The sequence below is a fragment of the Archocentrus centrarchus genome, chromosome 14 (assembly GCF_007364275.1).
Source record: "Archocentrus centrarchus isolate MPI-CPG fArcCen1 chromosome 14, fArcCen1, whole genome shotgun sequence".
Taxonomy (NCBI): Eukaryota; Metazoa; Chordata; class Actinopteri; order Cichliformes; family Cichlidae; genus Archocentrus; species Archocentrus centrarchus.
Window position 1 is genome coordinate 21,819,163 of NC_044359.1, and position 20,822 is coordinate 21,839,984.

The 20,822-nt window shown below is 40.1% G+C and overlaps 1 protein-coding gene across 1 annotated transcript in view; it reads left to right on the forward strand.

The window, feature by feature from the left end:
* The window catches only part of nrg2a (neuregulin 2a), a 71,971-nt gene that overhangs the window by 42,895 nt on the left and 8,254 nt on the right, over nucleotides 1-20,822 (forward strand). The window contains exons 4-6 of the mRNA XM_030746818.1: nucleotides 11,147-11,267; nucleotides 15,524-15,582; nucleotides 19,148-19,171. Coding sequence (XP_030602678.1) covers nucleotides 11,147-11,267; nucleotides 15,524-15,582; nucleotides 19,148-19,171 — 204 coding nt within the window. The remainder of the gene's footprint in view (nucleotides 1-11,146; nucleotides 11,268-15,523; nucleotides 15,583-19,147; nucleotides 19,172-20,822) is intronic.

Sequence of the window (20,822 nt, forward strand, 5' to 3'; positions counted from 1 at the left end):
CACTCAATGGTTTATTATATTTCGCTTGATCTGTCAGATCACTTTAATCCCCTCGATCCAGCACGATAAGTGGGTGTCCTCAATCAAATCTTTGAAAAACAACTAAGTTATTAAAAATCAAAACACATCATACTTCTGAGACTGTCCGGTAATCTCATTGTGCTATGCGGGACAGTTAAGCCGTTAGTGTGAATGAGTGAGGATATTGCTATGTGTGAGGAAGGAAGCAGCTGTTACACTTGAAAAGCTGAGTGATGTGAGCAGGAGGTGACACAAGGTTTTTGCTGTGTGCGGGGCTTTGTTAACTCTTCCAGCACCCCAAGACAAAACCTAGCTGAGCCTTAATTTGATAGCATAATAAAAGAATCTCTTTCAGACCTCCTCAGCTGTGCTGGTGGTCTTTCCCCTGATGGTGACCCCAACTGTGCAGGGCGACTGTGCAGCATCCTGTTTTGGCTTCCCGAATAACTAACGAAGACTGTGGTGTTAACACTTTCATAGAGAAATGATTGCTAAAGATGATGAATTTCATTGTAAAAGCTCGGCTGCGTTGAGACAGTAATGAGACAGTTGCCTGGAAGTCCGTTGTGCAACTATGTTCATTCACATCAAACAAAATCCTCACTCCTCCTGTTACCTGGCATTTTTCCGAATAGGGCGAGACTAATTCGGAGCATCTTCTGGTCTTTTGAAAGTTTTCTTTGAGTACAAGAGGAACATGTACTTACCATTCCATTGCTTAAAGCTCAGAATAACAGTACTATAGTTCAGTGGCCACAGCTGTCTTTCATCCTAAACCTCCCATTACTCCATCATGCTGCTTCCCTTTGTTAGACATTTGGCAACTGTATTAATTATGTGCGTGTCCGGGTGAGCAACTTTTGGGTTTCTGTACAGTATGAGTAGTGGGTATGGTGATAGTGTCATCAGCGTTGGAGCCATTACCTTCTAAGTGTAGGTGTAAACGGAAATTGCCTCTCTTTAGTCAATGACACACTCACAGTGAACTCATCTTTTAGTATACAGAGGCAGCCTAAAACAAAACACACTTGCTCCATTGCCTGTTTTCAAGCTATACAGCAGGTGTGTGTGTGTGTGTGTGTTTATGAATGCTTTCGGGGAATAACAGAGGGAAAACCTTTAGTCCTAGCAGCTGGCCAATACTGTAGCTGTGAGTACACGGCCCAAATATGGAGCTGCGGTATACGTCTTCTATATCTGCTACAACGTTGCAAAGACAGGCCTACCTCAGAAATGAGGGCCAGCTGTTGAAAGTGAAGGCCAAGGAACACATATGGATACTTCACATTGTGTCCTTTTAAAGTTATGAAAATATCTAAAATTGTTATTGCCTGATTTTTTTAAATATATATTTATTGCCAATACATTAGTTTTCTGAAATTTAAATTCTGCGTCTATCCTCTTTTTTTTTTTCTTTCCCGATGGACTGACTGGTCACTAAATCTTTGATCCAAACTGGCCACTTGCAGCTTTTATGTCTGTTTATGGTGCACGTTTAATCATATTGATTTGATCGATGATTATTTTTCATCGGGTTTCCTTTTTCAAACTTCATAAGCAGCTCCCAGTGAACTGAGTCTTGTTTCATTAAAAATAATTTCATTTGTCTCTTTTCACACGCTGCCTTCAAGTTGTAAATCTGCCTTTTAGTGAACCAGCAGAGGTGCTGCCTGTCAGGCGAGTTTAAATAAAAGATGCGACCAGATTTAGTGACTCTAAAATGGATATACAATGAGCCCTAAAGGCCTGTGGTGAATTTTTCCTTTTTTACCAGTTATTTTTTTTATTTGAGTCGGTGTCCCCTGAGTCTTGTCCCTGCTGCACTAAATGCACTGAAAGCTTCCTGAAGAGGTGTCCCCTTGCTCTTCCTCACCTTTTGATGCTCATTTGTGACCATTGTAGCCATGGCTACCAGCTGGAAAACTTAGGGATGTGGTAAACACTGGCCCCTCAGGTCAGAATGCAAAAAGTGAAAGCAACTGGCATCCTCGCACTTAGATTGTGAAAGCACCTCGAACACCACCCTGACTCTGAGCTGCTTGAGAGAGAATACTTCTGTCCTGAACCGTGCCGCGGAAAACACCATGTGTCGCCTTGATGCCAACTGCGCACATGCTGGTGCCCGCCACTGACCATACCAGCGCCCGTTTGCACACCCACACCATACCCTGCCTTTCCCAAGAGCAGTTTGCTGCTTCGCAGTGCGTGAGCAGCTGTTGTGCAATCACATACTAGGTTGTGCTTTGATTTGACTTCAGAACTGAGATGATTGAGGCAGGCAAGACCAGGCAAATCAGCTATGTGACTGAAAAATGGTAATAGGAGACAAGAATATAAAAGAAGACACACTGGTTGTGGCAGTGGCAGTCTTGCTGAGAGTGGGTGGTAGATTAATGTTCCTGGCAGGCTCCATTTTGTTCATTTCTAAACATTCCCATTTCATACTGAAGCAGTTTGAATTGTGGATAAATTTCCATTGAAAAAAAGCTTTAAGTGCACTGCCATTCATAATGGGCTCTTTCGTGCATCATGCCTACAGTAAATAGTAATTTAATTCCTCTTTGGACCTTTGACATGAAATCTTTTTTGCTTATTTTCTGTGCAAAGTGCTAGAAGGCACATATGCTTGATATTGGCACTGATTGGGTGTGGCTATATTGTATGTGTGGAAGTAGCATGCTTGGTTTTTGTTGGTTTTGGCAAGCTGAAATATTTTCCACCTAATGATTCTGTCAACAAGCCTTCTTTCCTCGTTCTATGCTCTCATCTTACCTGCACTGCTTCTCTTATCCATCTCTCTTTGTCCTTCTCATGTGCCTCTTGTTTTCTTTCATTGCTGCTACATTTGTCTGGGCTTGAGCTCCTGTCAAAATATGTTGTGGCTCTAAAGCTGAACGTGAAAACATGTATGCATTTTTCTTTTATTATTTAAATAGCAATATGAAAAACAAAACAAAAACAAAGTGTCAATCTTTTATAGAAATCTATTCATGCAACAGAGCCTTACTGTAGCTCTTGCAAAGTCCAGACATTTATCTTTCTTCCTAAGGTCATCTGTCTCCAGTTGCACCTTCTATAGAAGTGTAATACCACTATTCAGTATGTCCCACAATGTAAACAGCTAAACCTGGCAAATAAAGCCCACCCCACCCCCCCGTTTTCGTGCACGCATTTTCATAAAACCCCAATGCACATTTTCTGTTGCCACATCAAACACAGCTGTCAGCAACTTTTTAATGAACTAAAACCACGCTTCCCAATTTTTCCCTTTGTACCTCTCCTTATCTATTTATCTTATTTATCCATTCTATTAGGACAATTAGTCATTGCAGAATAGCAGAACATGGCAAAATGTACTCTGCACAAGTGTAGAAAAGAGTGCTTGCGATACGAACAGGCCTTAGGTATTGAGATAAAAGATCTTGGTTCCAGCTTTAACAGGAGACATGTCAGACATTCCCTGCCAGGAGCTGGGAGGTGAGGGGAGCGGGGCACTCCAAGCTTTTTTTCTGGTACATAAAACTGAACTGTGGAAAAGCAGGTCTGGTTGGCAGAGCTATTGCAGATGCAGTACCATCACCCTCTTTATGTGTCTGCTGAAGGGTCTGTATTCAAGGCATTTTTCACTTTCTCTTCTGATTTTTATGGTCTGACTTGAATGTTTCTCCTGGTTTGGATTGTGATGAAGATTTACATTATTTCGTTTTATTCCTTATGTTCCTTATGTTTACACTGACACCATACTCATCCATTTTAATGGCTGATAAGTTGTAGAAAACAAGTGGTTTTGCACCTTTGCACTCCTTCATCTAGGGTGCTTTACAGCAGAAATGTGCAATGGTCAGAGATGAATGACCGCATGCTGTTCTTACTCAATGACACATTTCCAAATAGGCTACATAATTTATACTTTTTATCTTGATAACATTGCTTTTAAGAGTGGAGACAAAAAAAAAAAAAAATCATAACCAAGTCCAGATGGATCTGGTCCACTGATAGTTGAATAACTGCCTTGGCTTTTTACCTGCACAGAATCAGATTCTGCCTTGAGTTTTTAGATACTTTACCATTCAATTGCAGTGCAGAAGTGAAAAAGATTAAGCTAAGCTGAAGTAAATTATCACCATTTGTCATAAATTACAGGGACATGTGTGTAACTGCACCGCAGGCCAATTGAAAATGTATTTCATTACATAATTCAGTGTTTTGGGCCGGGGTGTGAGGTGCAGCGCATGGCTAGGATTCAGTATGAGCACATTTCTGTTTGCTGCATATGCACAGGGTGCCTCGAGAGGACAAAACTGTGCAAAAGGGACCTCTCTTTTCATTTTTACGATTTTCCTAGAATCCTTTGGAGAGCGTGGAAAGACAGGCATGTTTATGAAGGTTTCCAGATGGTCCGCCTTGCACCCCCAGCTTTTCTTTTCAGTTCTTGAGCCATGAAGGATTAATCAAAGTCAGTGGCAAGGGCTGATGGCTAAACACTGTGGCTCTCACTAACCCAGAGGAAACCTGTGTTCAACTTACTTCAACTCAAATTCAGCCCCTGGGCTACAGTACTGAGGAAAGTTGAAACCTGAGGTTAAAAACCAAGCACACTTAACAAAAACTTGGCTACACAAGTGCGGATAAACAAACTCTGCCCCCAATTGTGTTTAGCAGAGCAGCTGATCTCCTCCTTGGGTTAAAGGAATTTGTCTCCGGCATCCAGCCAGGAGTCGACCTTAACGAATACACCTGAACTCTGGTCCCGTTTGTGAGGCGGGGGATTGTGTAGAATGGCTGGAGACAGACAACACCACATGGCACGGCAAGAAAATGCACCAGAACAAATGGATAAACTTTGAGTAATTTAGACTTTGGTATTTATGGATTTTCTGTAAAGATTAATTAATGGAGCTCTTTTTTTTCTGTTTAGTAAAATGCATTTTTCGTGCATTGTCCTTTAATGCAAGAAGACTTAAAAGGGTTTCTGATTGCTGTGATCAGGCCAAGTTCTGCCTTTTATAAACCATTTTTAGCTTCATCACTACAGTGTCTCCTTTTCCTGTCAGATGACAAGACAGCATTATTTTTTGTTAATAGTGCTACCTACTGTTGTGCTTCTATTAATTATCGCTTCAAACACTGGAGAAAGCAACCCTTCAGCTGATAGGAATAACTGGAGCATGTGGAACAGAGGGGCCTTCAATGTGTTTTTAGTGGTCAGTGAAACAGATTGTTTGAGTAACGCTGTGGCTTTCTATAAAAATACAAAAATATATTACCAATGTCAATTTTCTTGAACAGACACGTGCAAAAACACTAGCACTCTAACCCAGCTGAACAGCTGCGCCACATGGCAGTGATGAACGCACACAGCCTTCATGATGCATGCTATTATTCCAACTGTCAACAAAAATTGCTGTGGTTTGTTCACAGCAACCGCACTCGCTGAGTAGAGGTGAGTCCACCTCAGATCAGCCTTTGCCATTCGGTTCTGTTTGCACACTATAAAATGGTAACCTGAAGCTGAATGTAATTATTTTATCCCTGAATATATTTGCACAATATTGTGTGGATCTTTTTTTTTTTTTAGTCCACACAAACAGAATGCTCTTTAGAGGTCAGACAGTTGAATGATGCAAAACTGATGTGATTTATTGCAACTAAACAATGAAACACTTGGAACAAAAAACGCCAGCGAGCATTAGAAGGCATCTCAGTCCTGCCGAACATAGATTGAGATAAGCTAGATGGAATATAGAATGACTGCACTGCAGACAGTAGTTGTGTCTGTTATTCGTCCACTAAACATGAAGATCAAATGTTAAACTCTTATTTTATAGCTGGTGATCAAACTAGTTGATCCATCCATTCATATTCTTCTGCTTATCTAGTCCTGCCTCACAGTGGGGCTGGAGCCTATCTCAGCTGTGATAGGGTGAGGGGCAGGGTACACGCCAGACTGGCCGCCAGTCTGTCACAGAGCTGCCATATAGAAAGAGACAGCCATTCACACTCACACCTACAGCCAATTTAGAATCACCAACTATGCATGTCTCTGGACTGTGGGAGTAAGTCGGAGTACCCGGTGAGACCCGTGGAAGCACAGGGAGAACATGCAGACTCCACAAAGAAAGACCCAAACCTGGATCCAAACTAGGACTTTTTTTTGCCGCCTCCAGTTAATTCAAAATCCTGAAAGTTTCAAAAAAGACTTTTGTACATTATATCATTATGGGGCAGCACAGTGGCACAGTCCCTCACAGTTGGAATACCATCTAGAAGGCCTGGGTTCGATTCCACCTTGGCCCGGGCCTCTCTCTCTTTCTGTGTGGAGTTTGCATGTTCTCCCCATGTCTGCGTGGGTTTCCTTCCACAGTCCAAAGACATGCACTTACTGGGGTTAGGTTAACTGGCTACTCTAAATTGCCCATAGGTGTGAATGAGAGTGTGAATGTGAGTGTGGATGTTGTCTGTCTCTTTGTGTTAGCCCTGCGACAAGCTGGCGACCTGTACAGGGTGTACCCTGCCTCTTGCCCTATGTCACCTGGGATAGGCTCCAGCCCCCCCCCCCCCCCCCCCCCCGCAACCCTGAACGGGATAAGTGAATGGATGGATATCATTATTGAGTAATGAAAGAATATCTTCTCCTATCAAAGGACAACATTTATTGGTGTGTTTGCAATCATGTTGCAGTTATTTGAAGAACTGTGTTTGTTACCATACCACACATTTCCTCTTATTTATAGACAAAATGTATTACCAAAAAGTATGATCAAAAGTTACTTATACTAACTGTATTTCAACAGTACAGTAATTTTATCTGCATCATGCACCCTTAAATGAGATGTTCCCCTGTTGTTTAACTGTGTATCCCTAACCATGTCAATAAATTGTTAGGTCTTGTCATGAGTTTTAATCTCCTGTAAACATGTGGTGCAGCCTGAGTAAACACTGTATTGGCTGAACTAGATCTTAGAAAGAAAACACTGATCTTCTTTCATCTCTGGACAGAGACTGCATGTACCATTTCCTTGTATGGGTTTCCCATTAAGTCAGATAACCATCACCTACGAAATTTGTATGGAAGTTCTGCCATTTTTTTCCTGCATTTTTCTTTCACTACTGCAGTTGATGTACACCCTTCCTGAAACTGTGACATTGGTGTGACGTGACTCGAGCCTTTTTCCTTGTAAACATATCAAGGTGGCGCACAGAATGACTCCAGGCGCATTAAATTTCTCTCAAAAATATACTGTATATACTATTGAAAGACAGCATAATAATGGCAATAAAAGCAAAACCTATCTGATGATAGCAATGCCGGCAAATAGGCAAAAAGTAATTATTTATGTGATATTTATGAGGATATCCATATTGAGCCTGGCACTATAGCTTGCTGGCTGCATATGTATATAGGAAGAAGTAATAGGCCCTTGTAAATAAAGTCTGCAGCATCTCAGGGTTTTTAGACCTGATATTTTACTGCTGCTCAGCAGGGTTTTACATACTTTTTCTCAAGTTTACAAGTTTATCATAAACCCTAAAGTGGGTGCACCCATGATTTATAGATACACGGTGCATCAGTTCAGGTCCCATGCATTGGCCTTTAGCTGTTATAAAATATACTTTAAACTTTTAACCTAACTTTTAATCTGAAATACTGACTCTCTTCTTCTTCTTGATCATTCTTGGAGCACTTTTTCAGTGTGTGTCTGGAATTAATTGTAAGTTTTCCTATTTAGGCGGTCCTCCTGACAAACTTGAGCCATAACTGTTATGAAAGTATAGGTAGTGAGTTGGCTTTATTTTACAGATTAGAATTTTACTAAATATGTGTCTTATATGCCATAAACATCAACAAGGTTTCTCCTGACAGTGTGTGTGCACTTTATATTAAGGATTCTGAAGCTTTCTGCGCACAGTGTGCTGAAACTAGAACTTTTCTTCACTCTTCCTAGTGTGTCTGCTATGTGGGAGTAACTGGAAGAGACAAAGGAAAGAAGGGAGGACAGCAGGGAAAAGGAGTAGGGGAGGATGAAACTGGGACACTGTGCAGCACCATAGATTAAATGCTGATGACTGAAAAACAATAAATGTTCCAAAAATTGTTTTTTTTAGTATTAGGATAACTGCAATCTTTGAAGCTCACTGAAAGCAGCACTACTTGCTTGAATCCTGCTAAAAACATGTAAAATGACCTTTTTCTTTTGAAAGCATCAGTTTCTCCAGGCCCGTACATATATATTTAAATAGCGAATTTATTAAAGTTATACAAATAAGACCTTTATATGACATACAATTCATTTAGATTCATTTTAAACAGTTTGGCATTTAAAAGATTTAGTAAAGTAAGTAAAGTAAATGGTTTTCTAAATGAGGGACCAACTCCAGGAGCTTTTTTTTTGCTAGATTATTTTATATTTAATGAATCTTTTCAGAGATGCTGGTGTGTAACTTCCTTCAGTGTCAGTTAGATTTTCTGTTCTTTTTACTGTAATAAGTCTAAAATGTGGTCTACAGGAATGTTTCTGCTCGTCTAGGAAGCCCGTGAATACTGCAGGTGGTGTTTGTCGTTTAGGTAAATGAACCTTGTCAGCTGAAGAAAGATGTGTGGTCTCCACCTGCAAGCATTCAGCTGGATAGCAATAAAAATATAAGCCCTCTGCTACAGCTGGTAAGATTTAAAGCTTCTTCACAAACTGTACTTATTTGTTGATTTTTATTCAAAACAAGGATTTTGGATTAAAGGTATATTGTTAATATGCCCTCATTCCAGCACTCTTACCCTTACCCTGAGATCAATATATCTTTTCTTTTTTTTACTTCTTCTTGTTCATTAAATGAATTTTTTCCGAGATTTCATGTTAATCGGCCAAGTGTGTTGACGTCTTGGACTGTTTTGGACATAGAGGTCATAGAAATTCCCACGGAGATTCAGCATAAAAATAATCTGATCTTAACAGTGACAAATGTAGGCTGTGATTAATTAGAATGTATCTGCGACAACAAACAGATCTAACTCATTATGTGCCACAATTACCAAGTCCAGGAACAGACAGGGAACGTTTTCACTGAAAATGATGACAAAGGGAAAAAAAGTGACTGCTGTGAAACAAATTTGGTATGACCAGTAGCAAAATAAACCTTGACAGCAGTACTTGTCCACGGTTCAGATATCATCCTTGATCGTTCCTGTGAGAAGTTTACATGTTCTCCACCTCCCTGTGTGGGTCATCTGTTTTCCACCCGCAGTCCACCCACATGCAAGCCAGGTGGACCGGAGATTATGTGAGAGTACGAGTATCGTGGTGTTCGCCTGTCCCGTGGACGACTGATGATCTGTCCAACAATGCTCCTCTCCTTTCCACTAGTGCATTCTGGGAAAGGTTGCTGCCCTATGCAGCTCGTTTTTCTGCACATTTTTTTTTTTTACACTTGAATTCTGCACAAGGTTTCTATTTTGAGCGTGGGAGTTTTGACAGTGTTTTCCTGACAGCTTTGTCTGATCTTTTTACGAGGTGTTTTACACACCAGTACTCCAAGCGAGAGGTCAGGTGACGATGAAGTGGTTCTGATTAACTGGTAAACCTGGAAATATTTAAAAAAAAAAAAAAAATGGAGCTATGACAGTGAATAGGTGCTGTGTTGTCTTGGAAGCATTAAATCATTTTAAGGAATTTTGGCAGAACAGCATGGCCTCTTGTGATTTAAACTCAATGTACCGTAATAAATTTTGACCTCTAAAATGAAATGCCAGTTATAAATCACAGCTTTTATCAGCTCATCTTAACAAATTTAACCAACTAGAAATATGTCTTGGTTTGTTCTTTGGATGAATGTTTGTTGTAGTAAACCTGTGTCCCTATCAAAACTTTATTATGGAAGTCAGAAAGTACTTTTTGTTGCAAAGCAGTGACACTCTACTTGGTACATTGCAATAAATTGCATTTTGTAAAGCATAAAACAGCATTTTTTGTTATAATAGTGTTTAGCTTTATTCATACTCTTCACTAACTCATACTGGCAATGAAGCACAGACTGATGACAGCTGTTTGCTTTGCTAATGAGCATGGGAATTAACCCCTGTTGTATTAGCCAAACCGGAGGTGAGCTTCTGAACAAAACAGCACACTCCTCCAGCCAGAGGGGATAGTATTGTATGTCTGTATGGAAAACATCCACCCAGACATGTGAAGGAGAACGTTTTTGCTGGACTGTATGTGGTCCTGTGAAAACTAAAAACATCCCATACAGAAAACAAATCCTTTCAAGTTATTGCTGATAAAGGTGGTGCTACAAGCGACTGAATTATAGGGTGTAGTTATCACAGGACTGCACAGAGCCTGGTGAAAACAGGATTGTACTCATATCAGAGCTAGTGGCCGTGCTTGATAAAATCTTGGAATTTCTGGAATTATGGAATTTCTTTGTGACATGAGCGTGAGGCTGCTGAAGATGATGTATTGTCAATGCAAAAAGTCTTACAAGTTAGATACTTCTCTATCCCTAACAGCCACATTCAGCCAAGGTGCTAATGTACCATCTGATAGCAGGAACACAATTTCAATTACGTGTCAACATCTGACAAGCCCAATCCTGCCACACTGCACCATTCTCAACTCTCTTATTCCTTCAAGCATCCCTACTTTGACTTTGATTAACAGACCATCCCAAACATGTATCTATTCAATCAAGGGGATTAAAGTGCAGACACGTAACATTTTGGGCCGTTCCGAGGACCTGAGTCAAGGCATAAACAACTCCTACGCCATGTGAGAGAAATATTTATCTTCGTTCATAGAACTTCTTGAGATAATGTCAACACTGCTTTTGAGAAACAATTACATTTGTAGATGAAAGACTAAGAGTCCTTGTGGAAATACAAGTGTAAATCTGCAAATAGTACAGATTCACATGTAATAGTCATATTAGTCTCGCAGTCTTGATACAACACGAATGACAACTGAGTTCTTATTGAATGAAGACCCCGAGCATGTCCATTCGTCATGATATTTCCTCATTTTGACTGTAAATTATTGTTTATTCATCTGGCTGGGGCTATAAAGGAAATGCAACTGACATGAAAAAAGATCGTCTGAGTCATCTGGAGGTGATTTGTCATTTTTCTCTCCCTCAGTAACCACAACGCTATCTCCAGGCTCAGGCCATGCCAGAAGATGCAACGACACAGAGAAAGCCTACTGTGTGAATGGCGGCGACTGTTACTTCATCCATGGTATAAATCAGCTTTCCTGCAAGTGAGTAATTGCCTCTGTTTTTTTAGTTTTTTTTAGTTGTTTTCTTTTTTAAAATTTTTTAATTTATTTCTATTCTCAGCTGTTGTTCTTTGATGGATGTTTTGTTCCACGGTCTAAATTAAAGCCTCTTTGATGACACTTTGACTTTGATAATCATCGTCAGCTTTCTAACTACAAGTTTTTACCTTGCTTGTGTGTTTTCATGGTATGGCTTGATTCCCCTTCTTCTTTCTTTCAGCAGCAGCAGCAGCAGCAGCGACACATCACAGTCTGCCTAACTACCCACCTGTTGTGTATTTTAACACTAATAATGGAGTGAGGCGGTGATGTGCTCATCCTTTTAAGTCATGTTTAGTGTACAGGAGGGCTGCACATTAAAAGCCTTTTCAAAATGTCATGAGTCACTGGTTTAGTTGTGAGCAAATATTTATGCCTGTTAGAGGCCCCCAATGAGGTAAATAGAGTCATTGTTTACATTTGGCAAAGGGGATCAAGACCCGTGTGTAAAGTGCGCTGGAGGAACCATGCATCTCGGCTTTTCAGGAGGAAAACAGGTTGACATTATCACAGAAACAACCTTTTTTTTTTTTGTTTGACATTTACATTTGAGTTTTTATTAGCCTTGAAGTCAAGAAACATTATTCGGAACCATGTTTCATGAGAAGTTAACATAAACAAGTTGTTTTCTTTGTAGAGGACTAACAGTTTTCTATTTTCAGAGCTGCAACAGTCACTTACTCAATTTAGTAATAGTCGCCAGAAATGACTTTCATCATTGCTTACTCGTTTTTAGTCATAAAAGCCTGGCTGCTGTCAGATTCTGGAATAGATATTGTCTGGTTGTCTGCAGCTATTTTAAAAATAAAATCCTTGAGTTTAGGCTGCAGGTCAGACAAAACAAGCAATTTAAAAACCTTTCCTTTGGAAATTGTGACTATTATTTAGATTTTCTGACATTTATTGGACCCAAATATGTATCAGTTAATCAAAAGAAAAAAACATTAGTTGCCTAAGTTGTAACAGTCAGAAACCTTATTGCAAACTTACAACACAAATTACATCTGCTCGCACGGCTGTCAGATATTATAATGTATGTTCTCTTCAACCATATGTCAACATAATCCTTTGGCTGATTTGTGATAGAGCTGAAACACTGGCGAGCCTTCCGTGCCCAGTTGGCCAAAGGAAGAATGCTCGACAAGCAAGGAGGACATGGCTGCAACAGCCGTTCAATACGCTGTGTACAAATTGGAGGCAACAATAACTCAATTGCTGCAGCTAATTCACTCACGGCTGGGGCATGGGTCCAGAAAAGTTGGATAATGCAGTGAAGGCCTGCAGGGATTTGTTACCCTACAGCCATCTCATTCAATATAGGCCAGGCTTGAGTGGGTATTACTCTCTGGCTAAACAAGTCCTGCAGACAGCTAGTCCTACTTTTATTTCCAGCTCCTTCACTTTGAGGTATAAACTTTGTTTTAGGCAGAGGTAAGCTTAATAAAACTTCCAATGATCTAAAGAATATAGGTGTTGAAACCTGCTGTTATTTTCACGTAAAGCTTAAATAATGAGCAAAAAAAAAGAGAGAGAGAAAAGAAATGTGTTTGTTAATTGTGTTTATTCAATCAGGGGGGCTATAGCCAAATGGAGATTATTATTTCCAGCTGCACTAATCTCTGGTATGTAGTAAATTATTAGTGGTATTCTGAGACTTCTCCGCCCATTCACACAGAAAACATAAAGCAAGACCCCAGCACAGGACAGAGCAGGTATCCATGGGAGTAGCTGTGACACTGATTAAGTCAGATGCAGCATGAAACAAGGAGTTGGGATGGATGGTGGGTTCCTGTAAAGCTTTCAGCTGCAGGGCAACTGTAGGAAGGCAAAAGCAACTTAAATAGGTGCCCCATATGTGATTTGATTATTAGATGTGCAAAAGAGTATCAGCTGAGCCATCAGCTGAAGTGGGCTGGCAGTGGATTGCAGGCTGATCCTGACTTTGTGGTCTTTATATTTTTGTAGACTGACACAACTCAAACAAAGGTGCTCAAAATTGGACTGAAACTTATCTTAAATCGGACTTATAGTCCACATGTTTATGAGGTTTCACAGTTCTCCTGGGTGATGCTCATCACAGTTTCCTAAATTGACATTTTTCAGTCTGCCTCATATTGTCTGACCAGCAATCCAAATCCAAAGAAATTCAGTTTACAGTGATTTAAAACAGGATCACAGTGATTAGAAGTTTTCCCATGATGTGATAAATTGACAGTTTCAGTTCTAGAAATGATACAAGATAAAAGTACAATGAAAGTTATTCAGCAGGAAAAGAAAGTCTTAACCCCCCCCCTCCCCCCCCCCCCCCCCCAATAATAATTACCACTTCTTTGTGGGACTTATAAAAAAGGTAATGAGATGAGTAAGTCCAGCATATGTACAGTTTGTAGAGCATTTTCATGGACAGATGCTGCTCCACATTTCGTAACATTGTGAAGTGTTTGCCTCCTAAATGTCACATGTTTATTTTCTGCCCCACCATGGTTTTCACACTCTGTTGTGACAGTTTAGTCCTTTCATCTTTCGGCCAAGTTTCCTTGGTCTAGGTGGTGCCGTCCCCTCAGTTAAAGACCATCACTCAGGATGAGTAATTTAACGCTGAATATTTATGGTGCTCCCGGGAGGCTTTGTGTGAAACCAGTAAATCACATTTGTTGGATTGGTGGTCTAGTTGTGGCTGTGAGTGGAATGTTGGTGGCCCTAAAAAGACCAACTGCTCGTCTGAATGGGATTATAATGTGGAAATATGTTTTGACCCCAACACTCCCGATGGTGATGATAGTCTGTCTTCAGTAACAAAAATCTAAAGCCGCGAGTTAGAAACCTTGGTCTTCTGTTTCAAAGCACAAGTAAAGCCATTGATCAGTCGTTTGTGTTTACTGAGAAACATTCAGAGTTCTCTTTTTGGGGGTGGGGGGGGGGGGGGGGGGGGTACATTATTATTATTATTTCCTTATTTCCTGATCTGATTACGTTACCTCACCGTGCTCTGGTATTGGTTATAAAACAGTCACGTTTGCAGGTTATGAATACAACCACCAGGATTCCAGCAGGCTCAAAGAGAAAGAGAAACATTTTCCAGCTTTCAACTCTGTTTCACTGCCTTCCAACGACTGATTTATTGATTAACTATAAAACATTGTTTAACCGTAGCTACATTCGTATTCTCCATACACTCATGAATGTTTCTCTTCTCTTATTCCACAGGCTGAGTTCAGAAAGCCATAGGACTGTCAGAATCTCTGAATCATATTTATCTCTGTTTATAAAAGCCCATATTATTGTTATTATATGTTATCATATATGTTTTTATTGCTCCATCACTTTTCTTCTTCTTCTTTTATTCCTCTGCCAAGGTGAGCACACAGGCTGCTCTGTCTGTAAGATTACAAAAAAAAAAGCTACTAGTTTTTCAGAGAGATGGGCCATGTGCTAAACATTACACCTTTTTTTTTTTTTACAGATTGGGATCAATTTAAAATTGGGAAATAGGGCATGCGCCTCATCAAAGGATGCCCTTCTTGTTTTGTTTGCAATTTATTCTGAGTTTTCTAGCAGCTTTTATTGTTTCTATTATTTGCTGTGTGTTTATATGTGACATGACACTTTGCAGAAATGTGCGCCAAGGGATTCAAAGCCATGAAATCAAGAATGCACGTCACTCTCTGTGTTTTTCTTTTCCATAACACTTGTCTGCTCCTTCCCAGATGTCCGGATGGATACTTCGGCCCTCGATGCTTACAGACTGAGCCACTGCGGGTGTACATGCCCAATCCTTTCAAAAGTATGTTCAAATGATATGAGCAGCTGAGAACAGAGACACAGTTGTCACTGGATTACCTCTGTGGACTCTTGCTGCCCCCCCTACCCCACCCCCTCACCGCCACAAGATCTCTTCCTCTTTTCTCCTCCTCTTTCTCCTTCTCAGGTCAACACGCACTGAGCTGTGCACTACACCATGTGCACGATGGTGTCATCCAAGGGAACACTCTGCTTCTGCTGTCTGTAGATGTTCTGTTGTTCTAATTCTGTGTCTCTCTGCCCCCCCCCCCTCCCCCCGCCTTCTTTCTCACTTCTTTCTTATGCATACTCTCCTTTCCACTCCACCTTTGCCCTCTCTCCCTTCTTTCTTTCTTTTTCTCACTCATTCACAACCCTTCTCCTCCCTCTCTTTCTTTGGCTTTGTTTCTTTCCATCAGGTGTCCAAATGACTTTACTGGTGATCGCTGTCAAACCTACGTTATGGCCAGTTTCTACCGTATGTCAATTTCCTCTTCTGTCACTGTCAGTCTGTCCTTGTGTCATGCGTGCATGCTGGGTGTAGAGACAGCGTTAATTTCCTGTCATTACCTAATAGTTTTGTCTGTGTCTGCTCTGGTGACTCATTCACAAGCTGGCATAGATTAGTAGAGTCTGTTACTGTGTTTGGTCTGCATGTAATACTGTGTGTCCTTTAACTCATGGTGCATTGCATGTGCATTCGCAGAATAAGAGCTCATAATGAGTCTGATAGCAACAAGTCAGGGTGTGAGTTTGCTTTGTGCAAGTTGATTTGCACATAGTAAGATGCATGTAACAACACAGTCTAATGGCAAAGTAATTACAAAAGGACTACATTTAGTCTGCTTACTAATGACGCCTGTTCATGCAATCAGCTTGAAACATGCAAGCACGTATGACCCTAGCAGAGCTTGCTTGCACAGAAAGCCAAGCCCAAATAATTAGTAACAACTAATTGGCATGACAAATGACTGACTCTATCAGGTGGAGCACTAACTGATGACAGCAAGTTTGCAAAGAGCCATAACTTGAGAGTCTGCAAACTGCTGAAGCTGAAATTATCGTGTCTTTTGCTTTACTAGCGGATTTTATTAGATATGAAATAATACATTAGTGTGAAACTGTGAACACTACCATTAATGTGTGTATATATATAAGATATGAAAATATAAGAAAAATCACACTAATTTGATCTGATGTTGAAGGTAATCAGGGGTTCCAAAAAGGCCCACTTACTGCAAAACTTTACAGCATCTGCATCGGATTACTTCAACATAGACCAACACGGTAAATGAGGAGCAGTATTTGTGTAACTTTGAGACCAGTTGATAATTCGTGGAGGTCCCAAATTGCAGCCAGCCTCTAGAAAACATTAAACGTTGTTAGGTCCACAGCAGAACATTCAGCAAATTACATTTGCTGCTATAACACATCGTTTCAAAAGAAACAAAATGGTGCTCTCACGGCAGGTAGAGTCCAAAAACTACAACAGGGTGCCATGTCAAACAGCTTTAGTAGCCTGGGGTGAGAGAACCCAACCCTGCACCATCCCACAAGGAAGCATCAGCAAAGGCATCTTTCAACTGCAGAATTACACTAAGATTAGAGGACATGTTGTGGAGGACTATGGCCTGATAGATCTTACCCTTCAGGGTTTTTGCTTTAAAAACAATCCACATGGTGCGGATTCTTGCTAATTTGGTCTTCAGTGTTTAAATGTCAGTATTGCTCTATGGTTGATTACTTGTATAGCGAGTGACCTGACACTAATGAAATGTAACAAGTGAAATTTCATAAAGTCTGGGCTTGATTCTCTAAGGAAAGCACTGTATACACAAGGTTGAAGTATAAAAATGATATAGAATTAAATCCAAAGCCTCTCATTTATGCTGGATAATAGGAGCATCGTGTCTTTGCAAGCCCATATGGTTGCAATTCAATGTAGCATTGCATTCAGAAAATAACACACTACATCTGCTTTTGGAGTTTCCTAATGCTGTCTACAGAGTCTCATCCCTGTAGTCTGACTTTTAGAGCTTACAACATTCTGTTTGTTGTATATTGGCACAGAGTACAATGCAAAAAAAACCCCCAAAAAACAAAAAAACCCTTCTTAAGTACAAGTAATTTCATCTCACATTAAGTCGTAATGCACTGTGCTGAAATTACTTGTTTTTCTGGCAGAGCAGACAGTGTTGTGTGGGAGCTTTTTTTCCCCTTACACTCACTCACTTTTTCTGCATTCTGTTTAACTTCAGTGCAGCTGTGCATCAAGGACAGTATTTATTTCCTGTTCTCATCCAGCTACACGAGCACAGACCAGCCTCGTCTTATTTGGTTTGCATGGTTATACATCCAAGCAACAATTTCTAAGCTTAAAAAACAAAAACCCAGACAGAAGATTAAAACAAAACAAACAAACAAACAAACAAAAAAACAGTAAAAACAATGAGAGATGAGAAAAGAGTTAAGAAAAAAATTGCACTCTCTTTCCATTATAACACTATCACGGGAAGAAGTTGCCTTTCAGAATTTACGATTGAGGAGAATAACTAAAATTTTAGTTTAAGAACAGACCCTTGTGCTCACACATGTCCATTTCATAGTTAAAAATCTGCCTCCTGAAAGGGGCGCCTCCCATTCCCAGGAGATTAAAAAAAAAAAAAAAAAAAAAAACGAAGGAGGATGGCTTTTTCTCCTTAGCCATAAGTGCTTGGATTAATAAGAGCATGTTGTCATAAGAACAGCTGGGAATTGCTTTAGCCCAAGTAAAGCAAGTGAGGAGCCAGAAATATGGACTCGCTAGTTGGTACAGCGTCCCTATGGCCTCCATCTGCCATACAATATAAAGTCAAGTCATAATTCTTCATGATTACTCCAAATACAGTGCACATACACTCCTTTTAACTTGCCTGTTCATGTGATGGGTGTGTCCTGGAACTGACAGTGTTGCATTTTTAGAAAGCAGAAAAACTGAAAGCACAGGTAATCTCGGTAGATGACGCATATTTTCCCAAACAGTTGCTATGCACCTAATATCCCATTCCCTTTTAGGAGATTTTGTTTGAAATAGCATAACCAAAGCACTCCATAAAACCTGAACCTCGAGAATCGCTTGTAAAACATAAAGCTGTGGTGCAAGGCAAAGAGAGTCATAGACCCTCAGAAGTGGCTACATGCTTGGGCAACATTCTGCATCATTGCATTTGTAAAGAAAATAAGAGGGACTGATTCAGCTCCCTCACGTGCCACTGCAGACTCTGTGTGTGTGATTATGATTGGAGACTAAGGATGACAAAGCTGACAGCGATAGTGACTCCAGGCAATCTTTGGTTGTTAAGATCACAACTGTGTCATGTTTGTTTTTAAATGGTCACAACTGTTGGTAACAGATCCATCATGAAAGCACCACAGGCTTGAATAAGAATACACCTACTACAGTGGATATATCTATAGGAAGCTACCATAGCTGTGCCCACGACTAGCACCTGGCTACTGTCGGAGATCAGCCTTTTTTATTAGTAATAAACACTAAATGAGTCACACAGAGCCACATCATCTCTCCTTTTATCATATCTGGAAACTTTCCCTTACCTGGCACTGCAATATTTCTGAGCTGCACCACCACGCCACCTGGGAATATGTATGAAAAAGAGCGTAAAGCTTAATTCCTTTTGTAAACTTAATACAAAAGTACTGTCAGCTAACCCAAATCTTTCTGCAAGCTGATACAAAAGTAGTCCTCAAAAAAAAAAGAAAAAAAAAAGATATACTGTAAGTAGAAGTTTATTAAAATTAGAAGTAGTTGTCTCCACAACTGCAGTCTACAGTACTGATACGTGTGTGTTGCATGCTTGTGTCTCATGTTAGATAATACTGACCATGTCGTTCTGACAATAACCAACAAGTGTTTGTTGTCTCAGTTTCTGTATTGCCAATTTGTGATTAGTTCACGACATATTAGAAGGTGTCACTCTTAATCTGGTCTTTTGTTTTTTTGTTTGCTTTTTTCCCTTCCAACTCTCAACCCTCTGCAATGGCAGAGCATCTTGGGATTGAATTTATGGGTATGGAACAATCCATTTTGATTCTCAGTCCTAGCATAGTTACTAAGTTGTCGTTCATTTTGACATTGCTCGTGTTCCGTCTGTGGTGTGAACTGTAAACCATACCGTCCCTCGATTAACCAATCAATCTTTCAAAAAGATCATACCATGCCTTATTACAATGACAAACCCTCGGTCAATGCAACTTATCCTCCATCAAACATCATTAACATGGAAGTAATCGCCTCCACCTCTCATTCGTGTGCAGTGGAAAAGTACTATTAACTGAGTTTCCCTCTCACTTACAAGAGCATATTTTCCCCTTGGACTTTAGTTCCTCATTCCATCTGTAACAAGCATGATCTGTCATGTTTGTAGCTATACCAGAAGTATTTGCTCAATAGTTGGATCTATCTTTTTCAACCCCTTTGGTCTCATGTCTTTCTTCTTTGATATGCCACCTCTATCTTTCTTTTTATGTGTGATCCTGACCATGCTTCTTACATCATTTCATTATTAGCTGAAATGTAACGTTGGAGTATAAAATATGATGAGTTTCTGCTTTGAATCATCCTTCAGGGAGCAAATGCTGCGATGTGAGCATGCCATGCTATATTTAGAGCCTACTCTTTCTCTTCTATCGGCCACTCTTTCCGTCCTCTTTTATTGTTAGCCTTTGTTTTCTGCTACGTTTTCCAGAAAAGTCCTTTGGTGGTTGAGAGTACAGAGTTAATGCTAGATCTGACTGCATCAACTGTACAAGTGTATTCTTGTACTAAACTATAAGATCACTGTGTTATTAAACCAACACAAGTATCGCTTCCTCTGTTTGCAATTCATTACCATTGGCTAAAGGCAATATTGGTGAAATATTACCGAGTTTGCAGCTAAAAATAAACTGACTTCAGTAATTTATTTATGGCGTCAGAAGCTTGACACAAATTGGTACGCTGATGCAAAATGGCTGCTGGTGAATGAAAGGAGGAAACCTCAGATGGAAGGAGTTGCACAGATTCAATTCATTACATTATTTAGTGGGGACTACACTGCCTCCAATATGTTCCCTGGGGGGAAACAAAGAATCTACCTCAACCTTTAACAAGCTCTTCTCTGGAAAAGCAAAAGCATCAGTCAAATTTCATCTTCATTTCATTTCAAATTTCTCTTGTTTTACAAATTTTTTGTAAAATTGTTGTGATCTCGTCATTGCGCTTCACTGAATGCCTGAGCAGATGAACACTTCTACAAGTGAGTGAGATTGTTAACCAGACAGACACCAAGAACAAGATTTAGTATTGATTCTTCTTGTTATTATAATATCATATACAGTACAATCTTAAAATGATTGTTAGGGACTAGAGATGTTTAATTAAACAGTCTAAATATTACTAAGCCCCTCCCCCACATATGCCACCTCACTGCAGCGCAGGGAGCAGCAGCATCTGCTGCATTTGTGATTATGTGAAAGAAGAGTTTTAAGTGTGCAGGGAAGGGCGGATGAAGCTTCATACTGCTCAGGATTTAGTAAAAAAAAAAAAAGACGTGTAGATGTACAGTGGGAGAGTAGGAACCATAACTACCTTGACGACGCTAATTTTTCCTTGTCATTTCTCTCTGTTGTGTGTGTGTGTGTGTGTGTGTGTGTGTGTGTGGTTGGTTGGTTGGGTGTGTC